Consider the following 13,010-nt stretch of genomic DNA (forward strand, 5'->3'; position numbering starts at 1 on the left):
GTTTAAAAAATTTTTTTCAGAGCTTTTTTGGTTAAAACAGGGTTTTGTTTAAAACACGACATTTGTCCTAATTCAACATACGTTTTTTTTTGTACTTACAACCTGCTTTTCTTAGCAGAAGTTTTCAAAAATTACAAAAAAGTAATTTTTTTACCATGTCACAAATGAACTCGCTTTTTTCACAAAGAAAATCAAAATACTTACCTAAATTATTTTTTTATTATTTAAAAAATTTCAAGTTTCTTGAAATAAGAAAGTTTGATTACTTTTATTTGCTCTTCAAGTAAGTAATAATGTTCCATAATTCAAAAATTTCAATGTGACAACCTTGACAGATTTTGTACTTAAATAATTTTAACCTAAAAAAAAATTCAAAACTTTTTTATTTTTCAAAAATTCTTTCATTTTTTTAGTTTTTATGGAAATTTTTCGATATTTTTGAACTTTTCTCTTATGGGAACCTACATAACAAATTTGAGCCATATTGGTTCTCATTAGTAAAATAGTGAAAACCCTGTTTCTGACTTCCCCCCCGCACCTTATATATGAAGCGTTCGCAGGTTCGCAAATTGGCGGGTGAAAATTTTTACGAGTCCAAAGCACGATAATGCGAACACAGCAACAGTGTAATTTCAAGTTCGCAAGTTATGAACCTGCGAACAAGGTTTGGTAGTATTCGTAGGTTCGCAAGTTGCGACACTACGAACCTGTATATGAAGCATTCGCAGGTTCGCAAATTGGCAAGTAAAAATTTTCACTAGTCCAAGTTACGAACATGCGAACACACAGCAACAGTGTAATTCAAGTTCGCAAGTTACGAACCTGCAAATGAGGTATGGTAGTATTCGTAGGTTCGCAAATTGGCGAGTGAAAATTTTTACAAGCCCCAAATTTCACTCGCCAATTTGCGAACCTGCGAATACTACCAAACCTTGTTCGCAGGTTCGTAACTTGCGAACTTGAAATTACGCTGTTGCTGTGTTTGCAGGTTCGCAAATTGGCGAGTAAAAATTTCTTCAAGCCCCAAATTTCACTCGCCAAATTGCGAACCTGCGAACGCTTCATATCCAGGTTCGTAGTGTCGCAACTTGCGAACCTGCGAATACTACCAAGCCTTGTTCGCAGGTTCATAACTTGCGAACTTGAAATTACACTGTTGCTGTGTTCGCAGGTTCGCTAATTGGCGAGTAAAAATTTATACAAGCCCCAAATTTCACTCGCCAATTTGCGAACCTGCGAACGCTTCATATACAGATTCGTAGTGTCGCAACTTGCGAACCTACGAATATTACCATACCTCCTTCGCAGGTTCGTAACTTGCGAACTTGAAATTACGCTATTGCTGTGTTCGCAAGTATGCACAAATTGGGTAGTAAAAATTTTTAGTTTTTAACTTGGTGCCAATTTGCGAACCTGCCAACGCTTCATATAACTGTTCGTAGTGTCGCAACTTGCGAACTTGCGAATACTACCGAACCTTGTTCGCAGGTTCATAACTTGCGACCTTGAAATTACACTGTTGCTGTGTTCGCATTATCGTACTTTGGACTCGTAAAAATTTTCACTCACCAATTTGCGAATAAGGTGCATGGGGGAAGTCAGAATGAACCAATATGGCTCAAAGGGTATTGCCAGGTAAGATAGGTGAAATGGCCCTGGTCCCAGATTTGGAATTCATGATGGATTATTGTTGGGTACCTCCAATAAAAATTTTCGAGCGGAATTTCCGTCCCCCAACCCCACCCCTTGGCCAGTATAGGCCACAAAACGCGTTTTTTTGCGAGAAAAATTCTGTATCCATGAGTTGTGGAGAGAAAAATTGTGTATGGAACAGTGGGCTTTTCAACATGATTTTTTTTCAAAAAATTTTATTGTAGTGGTGGGGGTAAAATTGACAAAAGAAAACGTTGATCCGTCACAGCTCCGAATTGAAGGATTGGGCACCAAAACTGTTTTCGCCAAAATGTGTCTTTTCACAAGTACTTTCTTCCCACCAATCCATAAAATTGAAATTTTGTTTGCAAAAGGCTCATATTTGCAAAAAACTCTGAAAAATGTGCTTTTTTCACGTTTTTTTTCCAACTTATGCAAAATATGCGAAAAATGTATGGAACACAAAATGTTGAGCGTCAAATTTTACCCTAGAAAACGTGTTCAAAATATTGTCAAAAGGCTCATCCACTGAGCTAAGTGCGCGCGCACACTGCATCTTTGCAGCAAAGTCATGAAATGAAGTATTATGGCACCTGCACTTTCTGATAATTGTAATGTTGGTCGTGTCGTTACACAGTATGGAGCGAAAAATCGCTACTGCAAACTTGCCAAAAATTTCGGTTTTTGGCAAAATTATCAAAAAAATCTCGTTTTTGCCAAAATTATGAAAAAATCTTAACTTTTGTTGAAATTGTCAAAAAAAACACTGTTCTTAGTCATAATTGTCAGAAAATACATTTAATTTTCTTCTAAAAAAGTTCTAAGATGTATTTTTTGTAGAAATGAACAAAAAAACTCTCTTATAGGCTAATATTTTATAAATTCACATTTTTTGCCAAAATTATCAAAAAATCTTGACTTTTTGTAAAAATTGCCAAAACAGCACCTGTGTTTTTGGCAACATTTTCAAAAAATCTTATCACCAGAAAAATTGTTGAAAAAGTCTCATTTTTACCAAAGTTGTACAGAAGTTTCTTTTTTTTTTAAATTATTAAAAAATCCCAACTTCTGACAAAATTAATTGTTTTTTGTACATAGTTATCAAGAAAAAAAAACGACTTTTTGCCGAAATAAATAAAATTAGATATTGTAAAGAAAACTTCTGCTTTTAGCAAAAAATTTTCAGAAATAGTCTGAATGTACAGCTTTTGAAAAAATTGTCAAAAAGTCCTTATGTTTGCCTGAATTTGTCTAAAAAGTGCTGCTTTTTCCATTTTCAAAATCAATTTTTGTAATTTCATATTTTTTTCTCTCGATTTCCTTTTCTATTCATTTTTTCTAGTTCTCTTAATGATACCTAATATGTTTATCACATCTACAGCTATAAAATACACAGCGTATAGGAACTTACTTTTTTTTCAGCATAATTATTTAGTATGGGATTAACACAATTTATTTTAATTTCATATAATAAAGAAAAATAAATTTAAAAAAATAATTAATATTATTATTATTTTAATTTTATTCAATTTAATTTATTAAATAACAAAATTAAAGGGATTAAAAGAAAAAATTCTAAATCAAAAATTGAAAAAATAATTATAATTATAAAAAAATTGTTATAGATAGGAATATGTTTATTATTTAAATTATTAAACCCGCATTCGGGTAATATGCGGGTAAAGGACCTTCAAAAATGCCAAAAAATTGATTTTCCAAACGATTTGTCCCTCTTGATGGGTCAATTTTGGTTGAAAATTTTTTTCTTCTCATTTCCAAGCCAAATTGTTGGATTAAGTTAGTCAATTTTTTATGGTTTGTAATTTCCATTGAAAAATACCTATAAATTGTCTAATTTATCATTCGATTATTTTTAGAATCACTTTTTTTCATTCACTTTCACAAGATGTTGACCTGATTTTTCTATACTTACCTAATCCTGTAAATTACGTAGGTACCTAGACCTACCTCTTGATTTTGGGACAATAATCTGATTTGAACCAATCCATGATCTAAAACGAATTTTAGATGACTTGTATGGTACCTTTTGGATTTGAAAAAGGTTTTGTTAACATTTTTGAAAATTAAAATTGAAATCGAAATTTGTATTTTCTGAAATTACTGATTTTGAATTGGTCTTCTATACAATTTTTGGGTAATTTGCCCATTCTTGATAACTATTTGTAAGTTTGACTTGCGAAGTTTTCATTTTGAAGGATTTTGTTTCACCAGGCATTGTGGAAATGTGTTTGAATTGAAAAGAATGTGAGAATTGCTCTGACCTAAATTTGAATTTTTTTGGTATTTTTTTATTCACAGAGCTCATGATTACAATCCTTGCTAACATCAGTAGATGAGCGTTTTGACAATCTTTTGAACACGTTTTCTAGGGTAAAATTTGACACTCAACATTTTGTGTCGTTCCATACATTTTTCGCATATTTTGCATAAGTTGACAAAAAAAACGCAAAAAAGCATATTTTTCAGGGTTTTACTTGAAGAGCAAACAAAAGTAATCAAAATTTCTTATTTCAAAAAAGTTGAAATTTTTTAAATAATAAAAAAATAATTCAGGTATTTTGATTTTTTTTCTCAAAACACAGTGGCGAGGGAGGCGTATGAAAATTAGGGACGTGCAACTTCAATTTAGCGTCCCCCCTCCAAGGCTACCTACTCTAAGAATTTCGGCAAATTTTTTGAAATTTTATTTATTCATGAAAAATATTTTTGAGTATCGAAATTGAAACAAAGTAAGTCTGGTGAGGGACTGAAATTTGTTTTGAACGTAATTTTCAAAATATTAGGTCGATTGGCAACGATTTTGAGCAGTTGAAGAGGCTCTGCCCCTCTTCATATTTTCACGATTGAAACGATTTTTTTAATTTTTTGACTTTCTCTACACGGATTTAAAATTACATACTGAGACGTCATAATTAAATATTGTAGAATTAGAAGGACCATGAAGACCATTTTTCACCAAAAAAAGTACCTACCTTAAAATTACTTACCTACCTATTTTTATTTATAACATGAACATTCGACTGGTTCGGCAACCAAGTCGAGGTAGCCCCATCAAAAATGAAAACAGGGGGCCAACTGCTTTCAATAAATTCAGAATTATCGATTTTCTGCGACATTTTAAATCTTTTTTTCGGTCATTTAAAAAAAAATGTAATTTTTGACTCTTTGTAGAGAAATTATGAAAATCAAAACGAAAAAAGGACTTTCTGGCGGAAAATGACTTTCAATGACCAAAATTGAAAATAGGGACAAAGTCATTATATAAAAATGACCAGTAACTCGTATGATACCTAAATTACTTCATTTTTTTGCTATTTTTCTAGAATTTCAATTTTTTTCATTTTTTGCTGAAATTTTGAGTCATTTTTTTAGCAGGGTAAAATTTTTTCCACATGAATATTTTGAATTTTTCTGCAAATGGGGAAGATTTACAAAATTGTGGCTGTCCAATGGAATTTGAATTAATCGATGTTCTTAGAAATTATTTCATAGACATTAATCCTCGAAATTCGAAAATATTGAAATTCCACTAGAAGTTTCAGCTACCAAATTGTCTTAATTTTTTTAGTTGAAAAATAATTAAAGAATTACAGATGAAAATATTTACGCATTTTTGGAGTTGAAAATATTTATAGTTGAAGATTTTGATATCCTTCTTGTGAAATATTCCACGATTGTGGCTGTGAAAATTTTTAAAATTTTCAGAATATGGTGGAAAAGTGTTTAAAAAAATCAAAACCCCAAAAAGGCATATCCTTAGATCTTCAGGACGTCTTCCTAAAACTCATGTCAAATTCCAGCCCCTTCGATCAATTCTGAAAATTTTTCGAGGTCAAAAAACACCAATTTTTCCTCTTCAAATTGCTCGGTTATGATGATTTTCGAGTACTCGTATGTTGTACAGCTTCTGATTTCTTTCCGATTCAAACCCATTTTACATTTTTTTAGCATTTTTCTGCCTCTTCACTCCCTTAGAATAAAAGTCGGACCTGTGCGAATTTTGAATCTCTGGGGCATGATCTCTCGAACGCCTCTGTTTTATGAAAAAGTTTTAAAATCGACCTTAGAACAACTTTTTAGTGTGCGTAGCACACTATTAGTTTCGGTCTGAAAGTGGAAAAATTCTTTGGAACGAATGTTCTCTAAGATGGATGGACCGATTTTTTTGAAATTTTTGTAGGTAGGTGTGGTTTAATGTGAGGCATGGAACGCCGTAATTATAATTGCAATTACTCAATTAGCTTCTTGAGTAATTGCAATTAATTACGAAAATTTGTACCAAAAAAAGAATAAAAAGGGGAAAAGGGCCATATCAAAAGGAACGCCGACAAAAGCAAAGCCGACCTCAGTTAAATTTTGAAATTTATGTAACGCCACAGGGGCTCTAAAATCTTTTCTATTGTTCAATTTTTGAATTTACTTTTCAAAATTGAACAAAGGAAAGGATTATATCAAAAGTGAAGCCGACCCCCTGTGGTGTTATATTTATCAAAAGGGAAGCCGAAATCCGTTTTAAAATGTAACACCGCAGGTGTCCTAAAATATTCTTATCTACAGTGTTATCTTTCCCTTTGTTCAATTTAAAACATTTCTCTATTGTTCAATTTTGAGAAAGGTTTTTAGAACACCTGCAGGTGTTTCATTTACACACATTCAGTACCTAGACACCGCAAGCAGGTGGTTACCCTTTCGGAATCAAAACCCACCAGTCATTTGTGATTTTGCTGTGCTCCCAAGAGGTTCTCTCAGTACCATAGCGCTTTTGGAGTCGCATATGCTTTCAACTCAGGAGCTTTCAGAATAGCATAGTGTACTTATTCGGAATCGCTTTGTGCTTTTTATTTCAAAATGACGTGTTTTTTTCAAATTCGAGTTCTTTTTTTTCAAAATCGCATTGTGCTTTTTTTCAAAGTTGTGTTGTGCTTTTTTTTCAAATTCACGTTGTGCTTTTTTTTCAAATTCGCGATGTGCTTTTTTTTCAAATTCGCGTTGTGCTTTTTTTTCAAATTCGCGATGTCCTTTTTTTTTCAAAATCGCTTGTGGTTTTTTTTTCAAATTCGCGTTGTGCTTTTTTTTCAAATTCGCGATGTGCTTTTTTTTTCAAATTCGCGTTGTGCTTTTTTTTGAAACCAAGTTGTGCTTTTTTTTCAGATTCGCGTTGTGATTTTTTTCAAATTCGCGTTGTGCTTTTTTTCAAAATCGCTTGTGGTTTTTTTTTCAAATTTGCGTTGTGCTTTTTTTTCAAATTCGCGTTGTGCTTTTTTTTTCAAATTCGCGTTGTGCTTTTTTTTGAAACCGACTTGTGCTTTTTTTCAAATTTGCGTTGTGCTTTTTTTTTCTAAATCGCGTTGTGATTTTTTTCAAATTGGGGTTGTGCTTTTTTTCAAAATCGCTTGTGGTTTTTTTTTCAAATTTGCGTTGTGCTTTTTTTTCAAATTCGCGTTGTGCTTTTTTTTCAAATTCGCGATGTGCTTTTTTTTCAAATTTGCATTGTGCTTTTTTTTTGTAACCGAGTTGTGCTTTTTTTTCAAATTCGAGTTGTGATTTTTTTCAAATTCGCGTTGTGCTTTTTTTCAAAATCGCTTGTGCTTTTTTTTCAAATTCGCGTTGTGCTTTTTTTGAAACCGAGTTGTGCTTTTTTTCAGATTCGTGTTGTGATTTTTTTCAAATTCGCATTGTGCTTTTTTTCAAAATCGCTTGTGTTTTTTTTTTTAAATTTGCGTTGTGGTGCTTTTTTTTCAAATTTGCGTTGTGCTTTTTTTTTGTAACCGAGTTGTGCTTTTTTTCAAATTCGCGTTGTGCTTTTTTTTCAAAATCGCTCGTGCTTTTTTTCAAATTTGCATTGTGCTTTCTTTCATATTTGGGTTGTGCTTTTTTTTCAAATTTGCGTTGTGCTTTTTTTTTGTAACCGAGTTGTGCTTTTTTTTCAAATTCGCGTTGTGCTTTTTTTTCAAATTCGCGTTGTGCTTTTTTTTCAAAATCGCTCGTGCTTTTTTCAAATTTGCGTTGTGCTTTTTTTCATATTTGCGTTGTGCTTTTTTTCAAATTCGCGATGTGCATTTTTTTCAAATTCGCGTTGTGCTTTTTTTTTGAAACTCAGTTGTTCTTTTTTTCGAAATCGCGTTGTGCTTTATTTTGCTTTTTTACCGAAATCGCGTTGTGCTTTATTTTGCTTTTTTCGAAATCGCGTTGTGCTTTTTTTTGAAGTCGCGTTGTGCTTTTCTCCGAAATCGCGTTGTGCTTTTTTTCAAATTCACATTGTGCTTTTTTTTCCAAATTTGCGTTCTTTTTTTTTTGAAATCGCGTTTTAATTTCGAATTTGCAATGTGCTTTTTTCAAATTTGCGATGTGCTTTTTTTTCCAAAATTGTGTTGTGCTTATTTTTTCGAAATTACGTTTTTATTTTCAAAATTGTTTGTTTTTTTTTTTAAATTGCGCTGTGTCCTTTTTTAAAAAATCTTATTGTGCTTCTTTTTTCAAAATCATGTTGTGCTTTGTTTGGAAGTTGTGTTTTTTTAAAAATTGCATTGTGCTTTCAAAATCAAAATTGTGTTCTGCTTTTGAAATCCCAACTGCGTTTTTTCAAAACCGCGTTGTGCTTTGTTTTTCAAATTCGCGTTGTGCTTTCAAAATCAAAATTGCGTTGTTCTTTTCGAAATTGGGTTTTACTTTTGTAACAAAATAAGCGAAGCACACTGTTGCAGCGCAGCTGTCTAGTTTTTAATTTTTTCAATTTTCCAAAAATTTACCAAAAATGCAAAAATTTTTGGATCTGATATTTATGCTCTTTTAGAAAATTTCTTCAAAATAGCTTCACCTAAGATATTCTCCAAATTCAGTAAAATAATTGTTCATTTTAAAAATTTTCTATACCTATACTTACCATTTTATTTTCTTCTGTTTCCAGGTACCATTTCTACGTCCTAGTTTTAAAGACAGTATACCAAGCCACAGTCATTCATCAGGATCTACGAATAGCGGTAGTTATTGTTCGCGGAAGAGTCGTCATAAGTACGCGCCTTGTAATAAAATCCCATCAGAATCTGAATTTGAAAACGCTTCGTTACTAGAAATACAAGCAGATGTTGGAAGGTAAATTTCAAAAATTATATATTATTTTTTTCTTTCTTTTTAATAAATGAGCCAAATTTTCTAACGGGTTTAATTTTTTTGAAATTTCAGGACAGCTGCTCATCAAGTGAGATTCATCTCAAACGTTGCTAATAATAAAGATTGCAGTGTTCAGTCGTCGTTACCTAGTTTGATAAATTATAATAATCATCGTAAGTGTACACCAAATCTCTATTGAAATTTTTTAAAAATTTTATCTACGATCAAAATAAGAATGAAATTTAATTCTTTTTTTTTTCAAATTCAGATAATTGGCCAAATAATAAATACTACGAAGACGACGACGGCGGTAGTTGTAACAGTAGTTGTTCCTGTAGCGAATCGTCTTGTCTTTACGCCGAAGGAAACCAATGTCCTGTTGCTCATAAGGTATAAAATTCTCGAGGAAAATTCAATATAATTATACCTTATACCTACTTAATTTACAATTAAGTAACAAAAATGAGAAAGCAAACCCTATGTGATTAATAGAGATATATAAGGATGAAAAAAAAACTACTCGTTATACTAGTCAATATAATATCTTGCATTTTTTTTTTTTAAATAATAAAAATATGTTTTATTTACATATCTTTAATACGAACGCGTTGTTGATATTTTTTCGTTTATTATTTTAGGAGTTTTATTATTTTTATTTTTTTTAACGTGTATTTTACGTACTCGGATTATTTGTGTATGTATTACAATGACGAGAATTGTTGTTTTCGAAACGATGTGCCAGGTACTGCCATTTTTTTAACGTTATATTTTTATGCTTACGTGCTTCAGAGGAGCGTTTTTTTTTTTTTTTTTTTTTTTTTTAAATTGTAATATAATTATCTTTCATAAAAATATTACCGTTTTGTACGCTTAAATTTTAAAACCAGCAGGGAAATTACCGGTTGAAATGTTCAAAATGGTTGTTCGCGCAAATGAAAATCTTCCTTTTTGAATTTTCATGTTCCTAATTAATTACGAAATTATTTACTTATCTGATACGAAGAGTCATATGAAATGATTCAATTCGATGCTTTGTAATATTTCTTGTATTCTTTCCTCCCTCGTGTTGTGTTGTTTTGTATATAAAATTCGGATTCGTTGATCTCGAATGCATAGCATTTATATGTATAATGCTGACGCTTGCACGATTAAAAAAACAACATTGTATAGGTGCAAGCTGATGTTGTAGTTTTGTACGTCGATTTATAATAATGTGCCTTAATATATAAGAAAACACTCGTGTAAATTTTCATTGTTATTAAGTCGATTATTTACCATTACGTTTATCTTCTCTTTTTTTTTCTTTTAATTTTTTTTTTATGTAACGATAAATGAACGATTTACATTTTTTGTTTTTATTCTCGCTGCTTCTTTATGGTTTAATATTATTATTGTTGTATTTTGTAGAATTTCGATATAAAACGTTGAAAGATTAAAATTTTATTTTTTCGAATAAATACCTTTGTTTTTTGTGATTGGTTTTATTTTTGATTATATTTTTTTTTAGGAAAAATATGCTGATTATTTTGTGATTGGTACATCTCTTTATTGAATTCACTGAATTGAAAAACCCTCCAATTTGAAATTTTTACCAAAAAAAAAAAACGAATCAATTTACATAATATATTAATTAATCGATTCCCCTGCAAAATGCACGATATGCAACTCATTCTGTGCTGGAAAATTAAAAATGAAGATAAAGATAAACTCATTGTACTCAAAAAGTACTAAAACTAGCCACTCCACAAAAAAATCCTCCAAAAGTGCTAAAACTAGCCAATATTTTTTTGATTTCAGAGACCTCCAAATATCCTATATTCTCCTAATAACATTAGCGATTTTCGGACACTGTTCGAGTCGATTCTGTTAAATTGCCACACCGACCCGTAGCGCCATCTGTTGGAAAGGTTTGGAACTATGTCGACTGGTTAAAATATTAGGAGTACAAGACCCGTTAATATCCTATATTCTCCTAGTAACATGACTATATTTTAGACGCTTGTTGAGCACTTCGCGAGATTTTCGTGGTGTCGAATGGGTTGCATATCCGAAGTAGATTAAGGCGAAGGGGAAATTATGAGTACAAGAGACCTGCTAATATCTTCTATTCACCTAATACCAAAGTTGCATTTTATATAGGATGAGACCATTTTGGATATTTTAATGGTGTTGTGAGAGTTGCATACTCGACTGAAATAAGGTGCAGAAATAATTTATTTCACTTACCTCGATTATTTTCAAGTGTTTCTCAAGCTGGACGATTGAAATATGCAGCAAAAAATGCGGAATTTGGTTCTGGAGAGGTTTTTGATAGTGCTGAATCCGAATTTGAGGACGGTTGAGGAGAAGGGAAAAACTTCAAAGTAAGTATGTATATCTATATGTTTTTGAGCATCCCAAACTCAAATCTGTATCATTTCTTTGATTAAAATAAAAGAAGGCCTTGAGGAGAGGAGGTAAAATTTGAAAATTAGCAAAAATGTTGAATTAGGTACCAAAATTTATGTTTACGAACCTCGTGAGCACAAATTTGATATCATTTTTGAAAAAAAAATGAAAAGGGGCCTTTGAAGGAGGGGGTGGAGATTTGAAAATGAGCACAAATTTAATATTATTGAACGAGGTATCAAAATACATTTTTACAAATCTCCTGAGTACGAATTTGATATTATTTTTTTGAAAAGGGCAAAGAGGCCTTAGAGAAAGGGAGAGCAAAATTAATTATTACGTACATATTAAATTTTATTGAATGAAAATCAACATAAATGTCAAGTGAGATGTCTAATGTAAGTATAAGTTTTTGAACCTTCTGAGTATGAAGACACAAATTGATGCTAATAAATTTCAACACAATTCTATACAAGAATTCAAACGTCATTATGGATGCATAATTACTAGAATACAATAAAGTCAGAGAAAAGATTGAAAGACATAACAAAATAACTGAATAACTTTGACATCGAAGTTGAAGTAAAACATATTTTCATTTTGTATAAAATATAAAAAACGTTTTTCCCATACTGAAGTTCACTCTTCCAACACAAATGTCCTGAATGAACCCATTGAGCTTCACAGTTGATAAATTATAACCTGCAAACACAATTTCATTCTTAAAATTTGAAAGTACATAAAACACTAGAAACAAAATAATAAGAACCTTGTAAAACATCAATTACTCGTAAAACCAAAGATCGGATTCACCAATCACGTAGATACTTTTCAGGTGAATATTTCAGCTAATGAATTGAACCAATCAGCAAATCATCAATTTTAGAATCATTGGTACGTCTCCGCCTCTTCGATGATGACTTATTTTTTCAAATGAACACAATATTTTCATCGCACAGCACATCAGATCAACTTTTCATCTGAAAACAAAATACCTATAATTATAATTATGCACATTATTCTTATTTTTTCAAAAAGTGATTCTTTGGTTTCTAGCATTGCTTGGTTTCGAGATGTTTTAATCTCAAGATCCTTTTAAATCGAAATTTTTAAGTCTGGGAATGTTTCAGTTCCATTTCTTTGGTACCCACCGATTAAAATTTTTTCGTTCCTAAATTCAGTTTCAATATTTTTCCGTCACAAGATTGTTTGGTTATGAGAGATTTCTCAATATTTTTTTGTAACTTACCCAAATTTTTCATTTTTAAAATTTTGGGCTTCCAGAATTTTTGGATCTGATATCTTTCAACTTTAAAATTTCAAACATCTTTTTACATGTTGGTACTTACTATGACTTTTTTTTTTTTTTTTTTTTGAATCCAAGATTTCATTCAAAACTTTTCAGTTCCCACATTTCTCAGTTTCATAGTTTTCCAGTCTCAAGATTTTGTAGTCTTTTGATCTGGATGTTTTGCCTCCAGCTTTTATGGTTTCGAGATTTTTCAATCTCAAAATTTCTCTTGTATCGAGATTTTCATGGTCTTGAGTTATCTGGCCGCAGAATCTGTCTCAAAATTACTTTATACTCAATTTCCCAGTTTCAAGTCGGATTTTTTAGTCATGAGACCTCTCAGTCTCAAGGTTTTTTGATCTTCGAGTTTTTTCAGGGCTAAAACTTTTTAGTCTCGAGAGTTTTTTAGAGACCTTTTATTCAGGTTCAGATGTTTTGGCCCCAAAATGTTATAGGGTCAATTTTTTAGTCTCAATACTTTTTCGCCTGCAAAATCTTCTGCGTTGAACTTGCATTTTTTAAAAACTTATATTACCTACTTAATCTA

The 13,010-nt window shown here is 31.4% G+C and overlaps 1 protein-coding gene across 2 annotated transcripts in view; it reads left to right on the forward strand.

The window, feature by feature from the left end:
* The window catches only part of robo1 (roundabout 1), a 289,875-nt gene extending 279,616 nt beyond the window's left edge, over nt 1–10,259 (forward strand). For both annotated transcript variants that reach the window (XM_065360488.1, XM_065360489.1), the window contains exons 17-19: nt 8,582–8,766; nt 8,857–8,957; nt 9,053–10,259. In XM_065360488.1, the coding sequence (XP_065216560.1) occupies nt 8,582–8,766; nt 8,857–8,957; nt 9,053–9,180 (414 nt within the window). In that variant the 3' untranslated portion in view covers nt 9,181–10,259. The remainder of the gene's footprint in view (nt 1–8,581; nt 8,767–8,856; nt 8,958–9,052) is intronic.
* The last annotated feature ends 2,751 nt before the right edge of the window (nt 10,260–13,010 follow it).

Source organism: Planococcus citri, chromosome 4 (assembly GCF_950023065.1).
Source record: "Planococcus citri chromosome 4, ihPlaCitr1.1, whole genome shotgun sequence".
Taxonomy (NCBI): Eukaryota; Metazoa; Arthropoda; class Insecta; order Hemiptera; family Pseudococcidae; genus Planococcus; species Planococcus citri.